General features: G+C 40.6%; 2 protein-coding genes across 3 annotated transcripts in view; one reads left to right on the forward strand and one right to left on the reverse strand.

The window, feature by feature from the left end:
• LOC108682125 (UDP-glucose:glycoprotein glucosyltransferase 1) overlaps positions 1–2,241 on the forward strand; it is a 21,763-nt gene extending 19,522 nt beyond the window's left edge. For both annotated transcript variants that reach the window (XM_018171240.1, XM_018171241.1), the window contains 2 exons: positions 252–368; positions 702–2,241. In XM_018171240.1, coding sequence (XP_018026729.1) covers positions 252–368; positions 702–887 — 303 coding nt within the window. In that variant the 3' untranslated portion in view covers positions 888–2,241. The remainder of the gene's footprint in view (positions 1–251; positions 369–701) is intronic.
• Positions 1,014–16,636, reverse strand: LOC108682126 (X-ray repair cross-complementing protein 5). The gene is made up of 17 exons (XM_018171242.2): positions 16,094–16,636; positions 14,309–14,422; positions 13,762–13,864; positions 13,039–13,165; positions 12,504–12,626; positions 11,857–11,965; positions 11,246–11,386; positions 10,846–11,014; positions 9,784–9,926; positions 7,321–7,458; positions 6,262–6,410; positions 5,411–5,543; positions 4,584–4,711; positions 4,165–4,346; positions 3,460–3,579; positions 2,922–3,187; positions 1,014–2,690 (listed from the first exon to the last, which is right to left on the reverse strand). The coding sequence occupies exons 1-17, from the start codon at positions 16,124–16,126 to the stop codon at positions 2,676–2,678; spliced, it is 2,193 nt and encodes a 730-aa protein (XP_018026731.1). The 5' UTR covers positions 16,127–16,636; the 3' UTR covers positions 1,014–2,675.
• Between the last annotated feature and the right edge of the window lie 1,271 nt (positions 16,637–17,907).

Consider the following 17,907-nt stretch of genomic DNA (forward strand, 5'->3'; position numbering starts at 1 on the left):
AATTGAGCGAGGCGCTTGAATCATGATGCTGCGTTTAGGGTTGGCGTTTCATCGCAGCTCCTGTGTCTTGCAAGCCTTACCAGGATGACTTGGCTCCAGTGTCGTGTATAGTCTTCCTTCGAACTATTTTCTCATTAAATATCAGAAACAAGTATTTTTCTCGTGAACTATTTGAATTGTCTCTCCATCTAATTATTGGAGAAGTGTTTATAATTCGAAACGTTAATGAGGTTGATGCGTGCACCTAACAGGACCTCCCGAACAACATGATACATCAAGTGCGTATCAAGTCCCTGCCCATGGAGTGGCTGTGGTGCGAGACCTGGTGTGATGACGAGAGCAAGAAATACGCCAAGGTCATCGATGTGGTACGTGAACGATGTCGATGTGGTACGACATTCCTGCTGATATAACTACCATCTGATTCATAATATTTAATTTTCATTGAAGTGTATACGACTGTACGATTTCAAAAGCATTCATATAGAATGACAGAATCATTCACCGTATATGTAGTATATGCTGCACATATCAGGTTCCATTGTCCTCTGACTATAGTATTGATGTTCGTTTACCATTACCGTATTATTTCTTCATCCAATGACGAATATTAATGTTTGTCTACCGTTTATTTAGTGTAGGTACATAAAATATACATTTCAGTATTTCTTCACCAAATATACGAGTGTTTGTTTGGTCAGTGTAACAACCCGCAAACGAAGGAAGCCAAGCTGGTGGCCGCTGAGCGCATCATCGACGAGTGGACGCAGTACGACCAGGACATCAAGAGCGTCCTCGCCCGACACAAGGAAACGTCTTCTAAAAAAACTTCACAGCCTTCAAAACCTCCGCCAGTCGCCGGCCAAGACGTTCATGTAGAACTTTGATATCTCTTTATTGCAATTTATTCTACAATTGTTTAGTAATGAATTGATTTAGATGCCATTTTTATTTATTTTTTGGCGCTGATTTTTAGCGACATTTTTTTATTTGAGGTGAGAAGAAAATTCATATAATAAAAATAATATTACTCGAATATTCACAATGACAATTATGTCCCCTGTGAATAACTGTGTTCACATCGTGTCTTCGAAGGACATGGAAATGGCTGTAGTCATTTTAATATGCATACATGTTTTCATACGTCTGAATGAGACATCTGGATTCCATTATTTTATAACGAAAAAGCAATTTAATTACACAAAAAACGGGAAATCATTATTATTGGTAATTATTTATCAATCATATCAGGTTAGGCATTACATATAAACAGCGAATAAATGGATCAAGCAAAACCCTATGCATGACTCAAGATACAAGTTGGTCGAGGGCATGCTAATGTAGACCTGTGGTAATCATACTATTTTACCTCGAAGTTGTACACAACTGTCATATGTTAAGGTATTTATAAATCGTCTTAATTTTCTCGAAGCCACGAGAAAGATTCAAAGGATTTATAGCTTCCATGTATGTCGCCCTGTAAAGTAAGTTTATAAATATCTTCCTTCAAGCTTGTAAGGCATCTGCAAATAATTATACATGATTTTAAGCTAAAGAACTTCGCCATCAGCATAGATTATGTGTGGCTAATGGAAAATATGTTCGTGTGCTTTTTTTTATCGCTAACACTTAAGCTATGAAAGGAGTCGCCGCATTCATGTTGTAACAATACATCATTCGCTAGATAACGGGGCATTGATTAATTAGAAGCAGTTGAATTTTGGTTAGGATGTCCCGTGCCGGTCAAAAATAGTTTTTTATGCACTATTTATTTTCAGTGTTTTCCTTGCGCAGTATCAAGTATCATCCATAGCTGAAATTCTCAATCTCTGCCGTTATCAAATACTCAACATAGTTGTCGAGTATTCGTGTAATAATTACTCCATCTGTTGATATTATTTTCTTACCTTGGGCCTTGGCTATTCATTAGATATTCAGGCTTAAATTTCGACGAGTTTTTCACGAGCATATTATCTCAACGGAAAAAAATGAACTCGTGAATCATTATTCCAGTTAATACTGGACATTTTTATTCACGGAGTAAGTAAAATTTTGAAATAATTGTTGTAAATTTAATATTTAATGTGCAGTAATCTTGACATCTCGTTGGGCTCATAGTATCTCAAATCTTGGTATCTCCAGCAGAAATGGCCAGGCTTCATGTGGTCTCGTTCGAGTTTTTATTCTATGTGTACAGTATATTATGTGCAGGTGAAAGTATAAACCATTCATGAAGTGTCACTGTGCTAATTCTCACCAAACCTCTCATGTGGAGACTTGCCTATTTACTGTGCGAGCTTTCCCCAAATTAATAGTATTTAAAAAATCTGCAATTACGGGATACAAGTTCCTTCTGGTTTAGATACTCTTTCGTGAATTATCTTGCTGAAAGGTGTAACGCTTCATAGATTACGAGAATAAAGTGTCAGCAACGTCTATGACAAAATAACCAACTCTAGAGTGGCCGTATATGAAACTAGAATACGAAACAACACGCTTCACAAAGTGATTCATCTTCACTATCATTTTCCGCTCGTGAAACGCCGCGGTCAAATAATGAGGTGCTAAAATAATTAATCCAACAACAACGCTGACCTCAGCCATCGTGTCATTTCGATCACCAAACGAGGTCTCCTGTGGTGGCTTTGAACGAGATCTTGTGGCTGCCCAAATGCTCACAGGTCGTCCAACTGTTGAGGGGAAAAAGAGCGTGAGTGAATTATTCCTCCTTTTCACTCACACGAGAACAAATTAAGTTTGCATCAGGTTGCAAGACAAGAAGTTAAAACGTATAAGTATTCATGTACAGCAATTAGTCACAACGGAAAAAGTTTGATGGCACACGAGCCATACAGAGGCCTAATAAATAACAAGCATTAAAAAGCAACCTCATGAATAACAGTAAAGTGATGTTTCCATACCAAGTCGTCGTAGTCCTGCATCTGTGCTGCAGGAGCTTCTGACGGCGCTGTAACCGAAGGGACATCCACGGACAAAAAGTCTTCGGCTTCTTTTTGATCGACTGAGCTTTTGGGCGTCTCAGCTGAAGTGATAAGCCCAAGTTGAAGTTCAGCTACACGTCCCCAAACTTTGTTGAGAACACCGCGGCCCAGGCAGAGTGCGTGCATCGACCTTATAAACGAGTTGTACGTGTCGGCCGAGATGATCACGCACTCTTTGCGCAACGCTGCGGGATGAAGAATTGATTTGAACTACCGAAACCAAATATCTTTTAATCGTAAGATAAGTTCAAGCAGATTATTCCTTCAGGAGAAACTGCATCATCAAAAATAATACTACGAAAATGCAATTGGGACTAGAGTACCAAGCAGCAGGATCTCGGAATGAAAACCTACCAGAGGTAATTTAAGAGGAGAGAAATAATCTCACTTATGTGAAATTATTCCATCACTAAAAAAGCACAAAAATGACTGGCAGAAACTTTCGTTATGACCAAACCTTGCATGCAAGCCACAATTTTATCGATAGAAGCGCGCTCAGCAGGCGACGACTCGGACAGCAAGCCCTGGGAGATCGTCTCAACTATCTGCAGCAGCACCTCGCCGAGGTCGTCACATACTGTAAAAACACACAATAATGACACTCAAATCATTTCACTAAATTTATGGAGTTTTCGACAAAAAATAAATTGAATAATAGTAAATCTTTCATTACGATTGTTATTATTTATTAGATTAACACTAGTACAAGACGATACCGCCGAACTAGGCGCTAAAAAAAAATTTAACGTCATTAATTTATTCTAAATAGCAGGCAAACAGGTACTGAAATAAATTTCATACGATTCCTTATCAAGTGGTAGATGTTATAAGATCAAAAAATTCTTTTTCGTCCTTGCAGGTCAAGCTTTGACGGAAATTCAAGTTCAGAATTATCCATTCACACAAACAGCGCAAACAAACAAGCTCTCAACTTCATTGCAGAATCAATCAGTTTTTAAATCAAATCTGACCTTGATAACTTTTTACACAAGATTCTAAGCACTTCTACGGGAAATCATCAAAACCACCAGAAAAATGTTTAGGAGACAAATGCACAAACAAGATTTTACGAGCAAACAAATAACCGGTTTTCCGCACGAAGAAGTTGTGTGAGACACGCACACAGAAAGGATTGTAGAAGCAAATAAAAAAACAGTCTTACACGCGAAGAAGTTGAATGGCTGCTGCGAGAGGAGGACTTGGAAGTCTTGCAGGGGCGTGGCCGTAGACACGCGGTCCACGCGAGGGCCCAGGGTGACGGGAGGCGGCGCTGTGGGGCCTCCAGGTTCCACGTTCTCGTCCTCGTCTCCCCGACTTCGTTTACTTTCATTGGCATCATCGCCGCTGTGGAATCGTCTTATTAAGGACATTGCTAGACTAAATGAGCTTATACACTGGTACACGTCTTTGAATATTAAAGAGACAAGCGTAACTGAATAGTTTAGACAGGCAAATTGTAAAATGATTAATATTTAATGAATTAGCCGCCACATTGCCTAAAAAGAAGTGAAACGAAGGAAACCCTTTTTTAATAAATAATTAATACCAAGCAGGTCATTAATGTCTAGATAAATAACTCACGCCCCAAATAAGTCGTGTCGCTCCCTCTTGGTGCGCTTCACGATCTTGGTGGTTGGGAAAGCTTGCACGAGCCGCTCTGTGACGCCGTCCAGAGCCTCGCGCAGCTCTACAGGCACCGACAACAATGCCTGCAGTGCAAAGAATTGTGAATAATAATTTTGATTTTGTCTTCTCGTCATCAAGTTTAAAAATATAGGTATGTATCGACGAGTTGATTAAAATATAACTTGGGTTTAAATTCGCTAATATTTCGCTTAATTTATGAAGTTTGCAACATGGAACGAATTAAATAAAAGCAAGTCTTTTATTTCAACCGTAATACTTTATGTATAAATATAAGAGAATTGGAAAAGTTTTCATAAGTCAATTAATAATTTAAAATCTGGTGAAAATTGCAAGTAAGAAATAACGTTACAAATTAGTTTCAATCTCCAATATTCCTTATAATAACGTTGTCGATAGAATAAGAATCAGGAGTGAATGAGTACAAAATTAACGCGTTCAAGAACAGACTAGATAATGCTATGGAAAAATATATGTTCAGAATTGAAATGCCTAGCACAATATCGAACCCGGTGGAAGTCTAATAGCTACTTGAAACTATCGTCAGCCTTGAAAAAATCCGGTCAAATGACACGATTTTAGATCTTCTGTGAACAAGGCACGAAAAGTACAAGAATCGGCGACAGGCCACATCAGGCCTAGGTACTCTTCAGCGCCGAAATCACTATGTTATGATATGTTATAATCATAAAACCGAAAAAGGAACTTGCGTTTCATTAGTGAAGGAGAACGAAATTGAAGATGCTAGGGTTTGCCATACTGACTGTGACGTGAGAGTGGGGTTGAGGCAGGGGTCGGGTAAGGGTCAGGGCTCGGTCGGTGAGGCAGTTGTAGTAGTGCTGGAGGTGGGGGTTCAGGACGGTCTCAGGGTCGAGGAGCTCTTCAGCGTCACCGTCACTGTGAACAACGGAACTGTAGCTCCTAAACACGTAATAGTGAAGTGCGTTTACCTAATGCACAGCTCCAAACACGTAATAGTGAAGTGAGTTTACCTAATGCACAGCTCCCTAACATGTAATAGTGAATAGTATTAGTAATATAGTAATAGTAATAGTACTGTGCATAATAGTATAGTAATAGTAATAGTACTGTGCATGTAAATAATGCACAGCTCCCAAACACGTAATAGTGAAGTGCGTGTACAAGATGAGGTGACCAGGCTTTATGTAAAACTTCTTCAAACTAAATTACACTGTCAGTAAGAATATAGCCTATTCATGGACGATTGTTGAATAAGAAACGCATATTAGACATTTTCATATAGAATACAGTCTTGAAAGGAAATTTATTAATTGCAAATCATTGAAAACCTAAGTCAACATTCTACATGCGGACTCTACTAAGCTGACAAATTAATCTAGTATTAACTCACTGCAATTGAACAAATAATGTATTTGATAAATCGAAACCACATTAGATTGTACACAAACTTTAATCTTTAATTAGCACTTCAAAGCCGCATATCAGTGTTTAAAAACATCTCACAAGTCACTGATGCACCACAACATCTCACTGATGCACCACATCTCACTGATGCACCACAACATCTCACTGATGCACCACAACATCTCACTGATGCAGCACAACATCTCACTGATGCACCACAACATCTCACGAGTCAGTGATGTTCAGGTTCATGGCGTCGATGAGGGCGTCGATGGCGTGCGTTTGCTGCTGAGTGAGGCTGGCGACGTGACGCTGCAGGGGAGGGAACGCGAGGGCTCGCACGTCCTCCCTGTACGGCAGCGCCACCCACACTAGGCACTGCGTTGTAAAACATCTCAAACTTAATATCTCTCAAGCTTGAGAATCGTACAAACATAATAATATTAGAAAGTACTTGATCAATACCGTCATTCACACTAGGCACTACGTTGACGTTATATTAGAAGTTCATACCAAGTTGATAAATGATATAAAGAAAACATTTAAAACGCAACATCTCTCCAAATTTAAGGATCCCATAATACTATTAACAAAGAGATTACTTCAAGAAGTACTGCCAGATGCACAAGTCACTAAGTGCAACTTTAACAGGGGCACTTAAATATTCCACTGCACCTGATGGAAATCCGTTCTTTAACCAAGAGAGGACGTGAAATATTCCATTATATGATATTCCAGATTTAGATTTGCTTTCTAAAATTGTGGTGAATTTGGGTTCTTACAACTCGATAGTTTAGAATATGAATTTTCAAATAACTAATATTTTGCTCTATTCTTTTTCCCCTTGTTTTGTTTCAATAATACTGGACACTTTTTTGAAGATCTTTCATTGCATTTCACCTAATTTTGCTAAAATTCTCTCAATTATGTACCATTGTCGTTAAATGCGACGGAAGCACCGATTAAATATTTGCGAAGAGTTAGTGTGCGAGCATCTAATCTGTTATCACACGCACTCAATTGCTCGAGTTCAGAGCGAAATCTCTATCGTTTGGCTGTCCACGCAAATTAATTACACATTTTAAAATTAAGTATTAGATTTAGCCCACAACTAACTCCAGAAATCGCAAGGATACTAAGACGTAAGTTGAACAAGAGAAGACTAGAATATAAATGAAGTTAAGGATGGGAATAAGGAATGATTTTCAGGGCGTCTTGCCTTGCAGTGCTGAATGACGATGAATGAAATTAATTATGGGAATAATAGCATATTTTAATCATGTCTTGCCTCATAGTCCTGAGTGATGCTGGGGTAGAGGGCCCCCAGTACGGGTTTGCAGCCTCGCCTGTACACGCGCCGCACCACCGCCACCACGTCCAGCTCAGCCATCGCCTGCACCACCGCAGACAGCGCCACTGCTGCGTCCTGTGCACGCGAGGGTCGTATTAGACGCCGTGACCACCACGATATAAGAGATCATCCCGTGATGTTATACCATCCCGAGATGTTAGACCATCCCGTGATGTTAGATCATCCCGTGAGGTTAGACCATCCCGTGATGTTAGACCATCCCGTGATGTTGGTGCTCCCGTGGTGCTCCCATAGATTTTAGGATCTCTCACCACCGTCCCCTCGCAACATGGTTTCAAGCCAGGACATTCCACTGTCACCGCCCTGCGCCCTCCTCCCGCTCGCGCACCAGATCGCGACGGGTTTTAACGCGCCCTCCAGCCCGCACAATCGCCGCTGCAGTCGACCTCCCGAAGGCCTTCGACAGCGTCGGCCACCCTCTCCTTCTGAGCATGATCGCGGCCTCGGACCTACATCATAACCTGGTCCGTTAGCTGTGCTGCTACCTTAGAAGCAGGCTGGCGTCCTGCCTCTACCTCAGAACGCAGTCGCCTTTCAGGGCTGTTCACTTCGGAGTGCCCCAGGGCTCGGTCATCTCGCCGGCCCTCTTTAACCACTTCATCTCCGACATCCCAGTTCCGACCCCCAACATTGCCTCATATGCGGACGATCTTACCTCTTCGTGTCGTCCCCGAGGCTCGACGCTGCCGAGGCTGAGCTCGCTGTGCTCCTTCGGAACGTCTCGGATTGGTCGGCGGCCAAGAAACTGGGCGTGGCCCCTGGCAAATCCTCGGTCACGCTCTTCACACCAGACACCCACCAATCTCGATCCCACCCTGCTGCCACTATCTCCAACGGCGTCATCCCCTTGGACAAAACCCCTAAAATCCTGGGCGTCACCTGGGATACGCACTTCACATTCTCCCCTCATGCAAGAGCCATCGCCACGAAAGCGACGGGTTCTCTTCGCGTCCTAAAAGCCCTAGCTGGTGCCAACTGGGGCTTCTCCAAGGAGGACATTATTGCCACCTACCGACCCATCACGCGCACAATCCTCAACTACGCGGCCCCCATCTGGTACCCTGTTGCCTCACGTACAGCAGTTGCCAGCCTGTAGATAATACAAAACACTGCATTGAGACTAGCCACCGGCTGCCTCAAAATGGCCCCAATCACCCATCTTCACCAGGAGACCGGCGTCCTCCCATTAGCCACGCATCTGGATCTGGCTTGTGCCCATTTCCTCGCCAGCGCTCTCCAGCCCTCCCATACCTCATTCCACACCGTTTCTGCCCCCCCCCCGGGGGACCGCCCCATGAAAGCCTCCATCCAGTCGAGGTTCGGTCACCTGGTCAGACTATTCTTGGGTAATGGCATTATGCCTGCCGGTGCCTACGGAGAGGCCAAGCGGTCCCTCCGCAGGGAGATCACCTCCCGCGTTGCGGCGACTGACGCCATAAACGCCGTACTTGCAGCCCCGCCACCGCCGATTGCATCAGTGGAGGCCTCACTCCCTCGCCCCTACCGCTCGGCGCTATCCCAGCTCCGCTCGGGATACTGCAGCTCCCTGGCGTCCTATTCCAGCAGGATCGGACGCTCCCCTAACTCCGCTTGCCCGGGGTGCAGGGATCCTCTCCAGTCCGTCCAGCACCTCTTCGCCTGCCCCGCCTTCCCCACGTCTCTCAGCGTCTCCTCACTGTGGGACAGCCCCGTGGAGGCAGTGGCTTTCTTGGCCACCCTCCCTGCCTTCGCCCATCTCCCCTCTCTTCAGGTGCCTGCCCCCCCCGCCCACCACCAGAGCCTCTCCCCAGCAACCACCAGAGCCTCCCCCCCCCAGGCGAGCGTGACGGTCGCAACGAACAACAACAACATCCCGTGATGCTAGACCATTCCGTGATGATAGACCATCTCGTGATATTAGAACATCCCGTGATATTAGACCACCCCGTGATATTAGACCATCCCGTGAGATCATTGGAGCGATCAAATTGAAGGTTTTAGTGAAAAAGAAACATTTTATAGCACTTAAGCCTAAAGTCTTACATCAGATGAGGAGAAACACTCGACACTAAATATTTTTATGGAACAATAGTAAGTGAAGAACATCTCCCCCCAACTTCAAGCGTTTGACGTAAATCACTTATTTTCTTTTGTTAGTTCATGTTATGAAGTGAAATATCTACGTATTATATTATATTTTATATATTTTATGGTATTATTAAAATAGTTCAAGCGTTTTGACGAAAGACAAGCTTTGAGCAGATGTGAAGCTGATAAAAGGAAATGGCATTTAACAAATAGTTTTTTCTTTCATTAGTTTATGGTGTGAAGTGAAGTATATGGTGTGAAGTATATATACTTTACTAGTTCAGAGTATAATAACAATAGTTTTAAGCTGACCTCATCGCCCTCCTTGGCGGTAACAAGAAGAACTTGATCGCCAGCTCGCTCGGCCAGACCGCAAAACTCGGAGCGCGTGAAGCCGAGCACGGAGAGCTCGGCGCTCTCTGCGCCGCTGCTGTAGTTCATCTGACGGTCCTCATCTGCAACACGGCTTACTTAACCACCTTGTGTGAGCTGCATAATTGATAACTCGTCCAAAATGATAGCTTAACACAACCGAGTAGCCATTCAAACTGATTAATCATTAAAGCTGGTTAACCATTCAAATTGATTAATCATTAAAGCTGGTTAACCATTCAAACTGATTAATCATTAAAGGTGGTTAACCATTTAAGCTGGTTAATCATTCAAGCTGGTTAACCATTAAAGCTAGTTAGCCATTACTAGTAATTAATAAATCATTAAAATTTATAAGATCTAAAAAGATATCAATCATCACAGCCGTTCAGCCAAAATCAATCCGAGAAGAAAAAAGAATGTATAAAAATTGCTCAACTTTCCGTAAAATACATTACTTCCATTAAAACTTCACTAAGAAAGTATAAAACTAATCCTTTGCCATTGCTTGGTATGCCTAAAATGGCAGTCGTTTAAGTGGGAGAGGAGCAACATCATCAAAATACGAAAATTTTAAAGCCCCTGTTCATGTTTCTGTGTTGTTTGATGATGAAAGAGTTCCTGCTATACATAAATGACAGCAGTAAATACGTTATTTGTTTCTTCCACATCATCTCGTACAGAATATTTCAGAAATTGTTCCTCCAACCAACAAAAAACTTCTAAAGTCATCCTACACCATCGCATGCGGCTGTCCTTACAGAACTGCAACATCGAGTGAGAATAGCAGCATGTAGACAGCTGCTTTTCTACGAGATATTGCAAGACATCTGAAATACAGCACTTCTAAATACAAGACTTCTCTACGAGATATTGCAAGACTTCTCAAATACAGCACTTCTAAATACAAGACTTCTCTACAAGGTATTACCAGACTTCTGAAATACAGGACTTCTCTCCAAGATATTATTCAATGATTATTTAATGCAGAGAAGAGCGCACCGGTGAAGGGCACCAGTGTGGTGCCGTATCTGTAGCCGTCGATAACCTCGTCCTCAGGCACGGCGGTCTGCTGGTCGTCGGTGCGGTGGTAGCTCTTCTCCTTGATGGTCACGACCGAGTCGTCCGTCGCGTGGCATCGCTTCCATGTGTTAGGCGTCGCCCGGCGCATCTGTCATTAGAATTTAGACCCAATTTAAAATTGATGTTTTTCAATCTAGTCGGACAAACATGCTTGTGCTTTATAAAACGTTCTGGTTTGCAAATATTTAAGAGGATAATTGTGTGTTTGATGTTGCCTGTGCTGTTTCAATTCAAACGCCCTCTCTGTTAAAGGTTATGTGATCTCTCTTCTTCCGCCTTTACTTGATAGTTTGGTATCAATAAATTTAAATCCCTCTACCTTAATTCTGCCAGTTATAGGGATCCTGAGATCTTCACCGATGGAGAGCATGGCATTCCAGTTGCTGCTGCCACTCGTCTTCTTTTGAAAGAGTAGAAGCTGCGGGATGGCTTCGTCAAAGCTGCAAATGATCCCATCAACCTAAAATACATCATGCCCATGAAAATCATCAAAGAACAGCACATACGGAGTAGACTGACAAATGATTAATTGCATTGAAGCTAAAAATTGATCAAACAATAGCGATTTTTAACTTCCACGTCTAATACTGCACTTCTTCTGCCTGACGAATTTCTGGCAACAAAATTGTGTTTTTCAACGACTTTCTACTAAATAAATGAAATGTAAACCAAGCCTGTGATAAAAAGTTTAACAGTACATGCTACCCGACCTGAACAAGTATCATTCTAACTACGATCGACACGCCCACACGCAAGCCTTATACGGACAACAACAAGGCTAAGCACATACCAAGTTTAGTCAACAGATAACAGTGATTCGCTGAAACTTAAGACACGAAAACTAAGAACGCCTATACAAGCATATGTGTGCACAGAATCACGGTTACTTTAATTTTTAATAAGTGCTCATTTTCTAGATAACCGAATTACAGCTTGAACGATTTTGGCAGCCAGAGCTTCGCCCGCACGCTGAACCGTGGTCTTGGGTTTGCCACTCCAGCTCAGTTGGGTCGGGTTCTCGCCAGACACGTCCGGGCCGCTGGAGGGAAACAACGTCAGTGTAAAGTCACATTCATACCGGCAACTCAATAACAAAACCCAATCACTAATTAACCATTAATTAATCAATTAACTTGTCTAGTAAGACAATAACTAATGCACTTACATCCAGATCCGTTAGATTAAAAATAATTTCTGGAAGCATTTGAGAAGATTAACTTGTTTCTGCCATTGCACTGACGCTGTGGTAAAAACAATGCATCTCAGGGTATATCACGAGGAGCAAAGTTATGATCAACAAAGAAACACCGGGCTTGTATAAATAAATAATCAAATAATCAAATTCATAGGAAGGATCCAAATGCATTTGGGACTAGAAAATATTCTTTAAAGTTCAGACGCGATCAACATCGAAAAAATAGAATGTAATTAAAACAGAACTCACTTACTCCATTAACAGCTGCTACTCAAACAGGGAAAACTTATAAACAAACTGATCTTTTGTCATTGATTGACACGGAATCACAGATTCTAATTCATAACTAATTGGACAAAGGTTGAAAATGATTAAGACTTACATCACACTGAAGTCAGCCCCAATGGCCTTTATGCTCGAGATGATGACGTCCGTCTGGTCGGCACTAAAGTCCGCACAAAAGTCCGTCAAGAGAACGATTTTTGTAGCACTGTAAATATCGCCCCTGAGCCATGAAGATGGGGTTTGTTAGGCGCGCAAAAGTTCAGTTGTTCCAAGAATAGGGTCAAGTTGAGAGTAAAGCAAGAAATCCAACAGAATAAACTTCTAATGAAATAAAACTAAGAACAAATTATGACCCACATTTGCTGCATGAAATGACTAAAAGAATTCTTCAAAAATGTTAGCAATTTTTGCGTAAACTTGAGATACTTTTATTACCCATAAATTTTAGGTACCAGGCTACTTGATTATTTACTGTAATTTATTTACTGTGAAATAGTTTACCACGATTTAATAAGATTAGTATACATTTCGACTTGTAATAACTTTAGGAATATTAGTAATGAAAGCTATAAGCATGAAATCTCCATTTTTGAAGTAAATGGTCTTCTAACAGAGATTGCAGTTATTTTTACATAGGATCGTGGAGTAGGTCTATGGCGATGACCAATGCATCAAGCCAGTCAGCGGCATGAGACCCTCTAGGGAGTTTCTGAGCGGCCTCCACACAAGCCCAGTCAACTTCGCGCGGTGACTGCAGCACTGCACACACAATTTGGTTAAATGGATTTTATCCTTTAAAATTTCCAAAAACCAACCAACTAAAGATAGCGAGTTTAGTTGAATGAAAATTACCCTCAGGAGAATTTTTAGGGAAATAAGCTCTACCAAAATCCTGTCAACCACGGGTGGTACCGAGTAGCAACGGAACTCAGGATTACATTAAATAAAAGATCCACATTCACAGGGAAATAAAATACAGTAAATGCCAATGATTCGAATTCTACTAAAATTAAAGAGTAAACCAGAACTATGGAGTTTGGCTAACAGAAAAATGAATAAATATTCAAGTGAGCAGGAATTGAGATAAATCCAATGGAAAAAGAACATTACAAAATGGTATCTAATATTTTGAAGCCTACCAACTTCAATACACATTTCAGTAATGTTACTGACAAATTTATTGCAACAAAAATCCTTCTCAGTCATAGCTTGCAATGTTTTAGTGAGCAATTATTTATACTAAGAATAGTATAAATATTATTTACCTATATCAATAGATATCTTTGAGAAAATTAAAATGAAATAATAAATTTGCAACAGGTAAATTAATAGAAATTAGTTTTAAAATAGTTTACCTGTTATGTGCTGATACTCTCCAGGCTTGGCAAGTGGGTTGTCCGTCTCATCCGTGCCAAGCAGCAAAATACCAACTTTGTCACGGCATTTGTCAGCAAATATCTGACAAAAATTTTGATTCATTCTAAAATTTTGTATGACTGTAGACATGAGATAATACAAAATAAAACATACAGATGCTGAAAAAATAATTATAGTTGCAGCAATAATAGAATATATATACAGACAGACACACACTTGCAAGCAGAGCCTCAGAGTTCTTGCTAAATATGGTTAGAAAAATTTGAAAAATTATTGTACAAAATAAGTATAAAATAGTTTCAACTTAAGATCACTTTGATGTTGAAAGAAATTTAAATGTACAACAATAGATAAGCAGGTGAACTTGCAGAAAACTATACCTAGCTACAAAACATAAGGCATATATACACAACTAAATATTCTCAGCTTGTGTATTAATTTATAGTCAATAGAATTCACAAGCAACATCAATGCTTGGAAAAACTTCAAACCATCAATGAATCAGAAGCAAGGCAAGCAACTAACCTTTCTCTGGAGGATGTTGATGAGGCAAAGCTTTGCTTTGTTATAGAATGTCTTCTCAATAGGCAGTCCAAGTCTCGTGTGGGGACCCACATCCAGCACCACAACAATGCCTTCCTGAAGCATTAAATCCAATTATTAGTTAAAATTACCTTATAAAAAGTATGTATCATACATTCATAGTTCATGCTATCCCTGGTGACTGGTGAGTATCCCATAATATATAGGTAGTAATTCTGGTGAGTGGTGCTTGTAAGAAATGGTTGAAAATGAATACATTACACATTTTGATGTTATATGTAGAATTGTAGATTAATGTAATCTATAAAATTTGATGGCAACTTTCCATTGCTTTGAGAAGTTAATACTATCCCCCTAAATTTCATGTTCATGCAACTGTGCAGATACTAGTATTATAATGTCCAAAAAGTCAAAGACACTTTTTTTTATCATGATTCACATTGAAATTTGACATTCATATAATGGTAAGATAGGTAAACGCGGTATATTCCGACACATTAAGGACGCATTGAGAAATGAAAAACTATAAAAAAAAACGTATGCGTTACGTAAGTTCTGTTGCCTTCACATGACTCTCAAAACACTTCACGACGCGTCAGCAACAATGAAACGTCACAAAATGTTGCCATATTTATTAAAAAGCCTTTAGAATGGAAACCTACCAAATCCATATATTCCGTCACTTTGTGTGGCAATATTCGACACGTGGTGAGTCGTATTGCGTCAGCGCTTCAAATTTAGGGTAAACGCGGTATATTCCGACATCGTAGGTAATTCCGTCACCTCTCCAGCTTTTCCTTTATATTAAGCTTTGTTTTAGATTTTAGTTCCATGCGTTCATTGATGGTTGAAATGGTGACGTCATACATTCGCGTGTCGAAATACTGCAAAAACACTAGGTCTTGGCCATCTAGTGGGAAAATATTGAGATCCAAAGAGAGACAATGCATGCCACGTGGTGATATCATTGAAAAATGTGTCAAATTTGACAGTTGACATGGCTCTACCAAATAGTGAATAACTGTTTTTATAGGAAGAATATTATGGTTTGAGACTTTTAAATACGTCTGTGAATATATTAGGAATCTTTTAAGTATACTTGTATTTGCTGATTTCAAGTCGTAAATAAATTAATAGATGATTAAGTTGAGATATTTAAAAGTCTTAAACCATAATATTCTTCCTATAAAAACAGTTATTCACTATTTGGTAGAGCCATGTCAACTGTCAAATTTGACACATTTTTCGATGATCTCACCACGTGGCATGCATTGTCTCTCTTTGGATCTCAATATTTTCCCACTAGATGGCCAAGACCTAGTGTTTCTGCAGTATTTTGACTCGCAAATGCATGACGTCATCATTTCAACCATCAACAAATGCATGGAACTAAAACAAAGCTTAATAATAAGTTAATATAAAGGAAAAGCTGAAGAGGTGACGGAATTACCTACGATGTCGGAATATCCTGCGTTTACCCTACTTTGTAAATAAATCATTAGTATCAAACCGTACTGCCGTAAAATACCTATAGGCTTAAATCTCAAGTTAATAGGCAGGCTTATATGTTGATTGTTAATCACAGTGAAAGTTGATCACAACTTGATGGTTGATGCTGATAGAAATTATAGCATATGATAATGACTTGCTGCCGGTGCTGGTGTAGCAAAGTTCACATTTTCACAAGCCAAGCCACGATTGAGATTTAGGATTGCATGCTTTTTATCCCTTACTATTAATAAAATTATTAACTCTATTTCAACTCACACATGTTGCCTTACGTCCAGGAGCAGGAGGCATAGCTTAGGTCAGAACTCCTGAACACAACACTGCAAATATCAAATTTTACTTTTAAACTCAGCACCAGCAAAAGATTGGTGGTTGTCTTTCAGTTGAGTTGTCACCGAACTTTCGGCACTTGAACTATCTTTGGTGGTGGCGGCGGGTTGAAACTTGAAGGTGAAGAAGAAGTCAGTTTTGAACTATCTTTATCGTAACTTCCACACAACTCGGGGAGTCGGGGCAACCTTGCAAGCAGTCGTAGTGATCACTAGTGACAGTGAGCAGTGAGCACTGAGCACACCTAAGTGTGGCCTGTCAGTCAGCACGATTGCGCCATTTATCAGCGAACGTGTCCTGACTTGTTATGTTCCAACGTTATATTTAAAAACAACATACACCTCTCTGTTAGTTAGCTATAGCAGTTATAAATAGCATCTCGAGCGTGTGATTTGTTAATACTGTAAAAATTAATGTTTTGTGATAGGCTACCGTAGAGAGAAAGAGAGCCGCCGCACCCCAACAAAAAGAGGTCTCGGACAAATTTACGGCCGGACCTGCCGGCCGACCCGCGGCCGGTCGTGAGGCCAAAAAGGTTTTTCTTAGTCTTTTTATGGGGTTTTCCAGGTTTTTTGTGTTTTTAATGGAACCTGTTCCGAACTGGACCTAACCTGCGAGGTTTTCGTTGATTAGCTAGGTTTTTTCTATTTTGGAGTTCGGCGGCCGCGAGACCGGCCGCGGTTCCGGCCATAAATTTGTCCGAGACGTAACAAAAAGTACGTTATCGCACCATCACTATTTCTATTTACCCTTTTACCCGGGCATGTGTAGTAGTTTATAACATATATTATTCGAAAAGAGTCGCACAGCTGAGCTACCGTGCTGTCCGTACATAGCACAAGCTTTGTTAGAGGCACAGGACCAGGCGTTTGATTTTTCATTGATGCGGCATCTCATTCGCAAGATTATTTATCATTTCAATTTTGCACCTATGAGATTTTTGAAAAATTAGGAATTAATTTGAAACTCACAAGAAGATTTTAAAGAATGCGATGGCAGAAATTCGTCGGTTCAATAGGAATGCAGATGTATTGTGGTCCTGTGGAAGTTATGACTGGTGCGTTAACGAAGGACAATCAAAATTGAGTGCAGTTTATTTATAAATCGCGCGTAGGTAGCGTTGTTTTTAGCATTTACGTCGAATTCTGTTCTACGATTTTGTCAAAAATTTCTGTCATCTTTCAAGGCCTCACTTATATAAAAATGAATTCAGATTGACGTCATTATTAATTCCCGATAATTTTTTTAATAGCTCTACTCAGCAGATTAGCTGCAATTTTATTCGTGGATACAATGGATTGGAATATTAACGGTGAAAAAATTATTTTTTATAGATTATCGTACATATTGGCAAACAATTACTTCTAAATTGTGTGTTGAATAACCGGCCTGATGCAACCGTAAGACGTGCGAAAATACGAGAAGTTAAGGTCATTTTGTTACCACTGCAGATTATTCTCGTTTCAACTTTGCTCAATTTAATTTTAAGCGTTCATCCAAAAATGATAGAAGTCGCACATGACATCCAAAATGAACTTCCATTGTAAGACCACCATTTTTTACCTGAGCGTCGAACAAAAGTCTTATTTGTTTCTTCTTCCGGTTTTTGGGGTCATATAAGACCCTAATTCCATTGATGGTAGACGGTAGTGATGGCGCAACAGCAAGGTCGACCCACGGCGATGACGATTTTTCACCGTTCTGCGCATCTCTTGAGTGACGTCGCTGTGGGCACAAAATTT

This window comes from Hyalella azteca, unplaced genomic scaffold, assembly GCF_000764305.2.
Source record: "Hyalella azteca isolate HAZT.00-mixed unplaced genomic scaffold, Hazt_2.0.2 contig13234, whole genome shotgun sequence".
In the NCBI taxonomy this organism is placed as follows: Eukaryota; Metazoa; Arthropoda; class Malacostraca; order Amphipoda; family Hyalellidae; genus Hyalella; species Hyalella azteca.

What these genes read in the sequence shown, in the direction of transcription:
- LOC108682126 (XM_018171242.2), bottom strand. Translation starts at nt 16,126, where the DNA reads ATGCCTCCTGCTCCTGGACGTAAGGCAACATGT. An exon ending in CACACTGGTGCCCTTCACCG is followed by an intron (nt 9,927 to 10,845) that starts GTGCGCTCTTCT and finishes GCCGTGTTGCAG; the next exon opens with ATGAGGACCGTCAGATGAAC. An exon ending in GCCATTCAACTTCTTCGCGT is followed by an intron (nt 3,580 to 4,164) that starts GTAAGACTGTTT and finishes GTGTTTTTACAG; the next exon opens with TATGTGACGACCTCGGCGAG.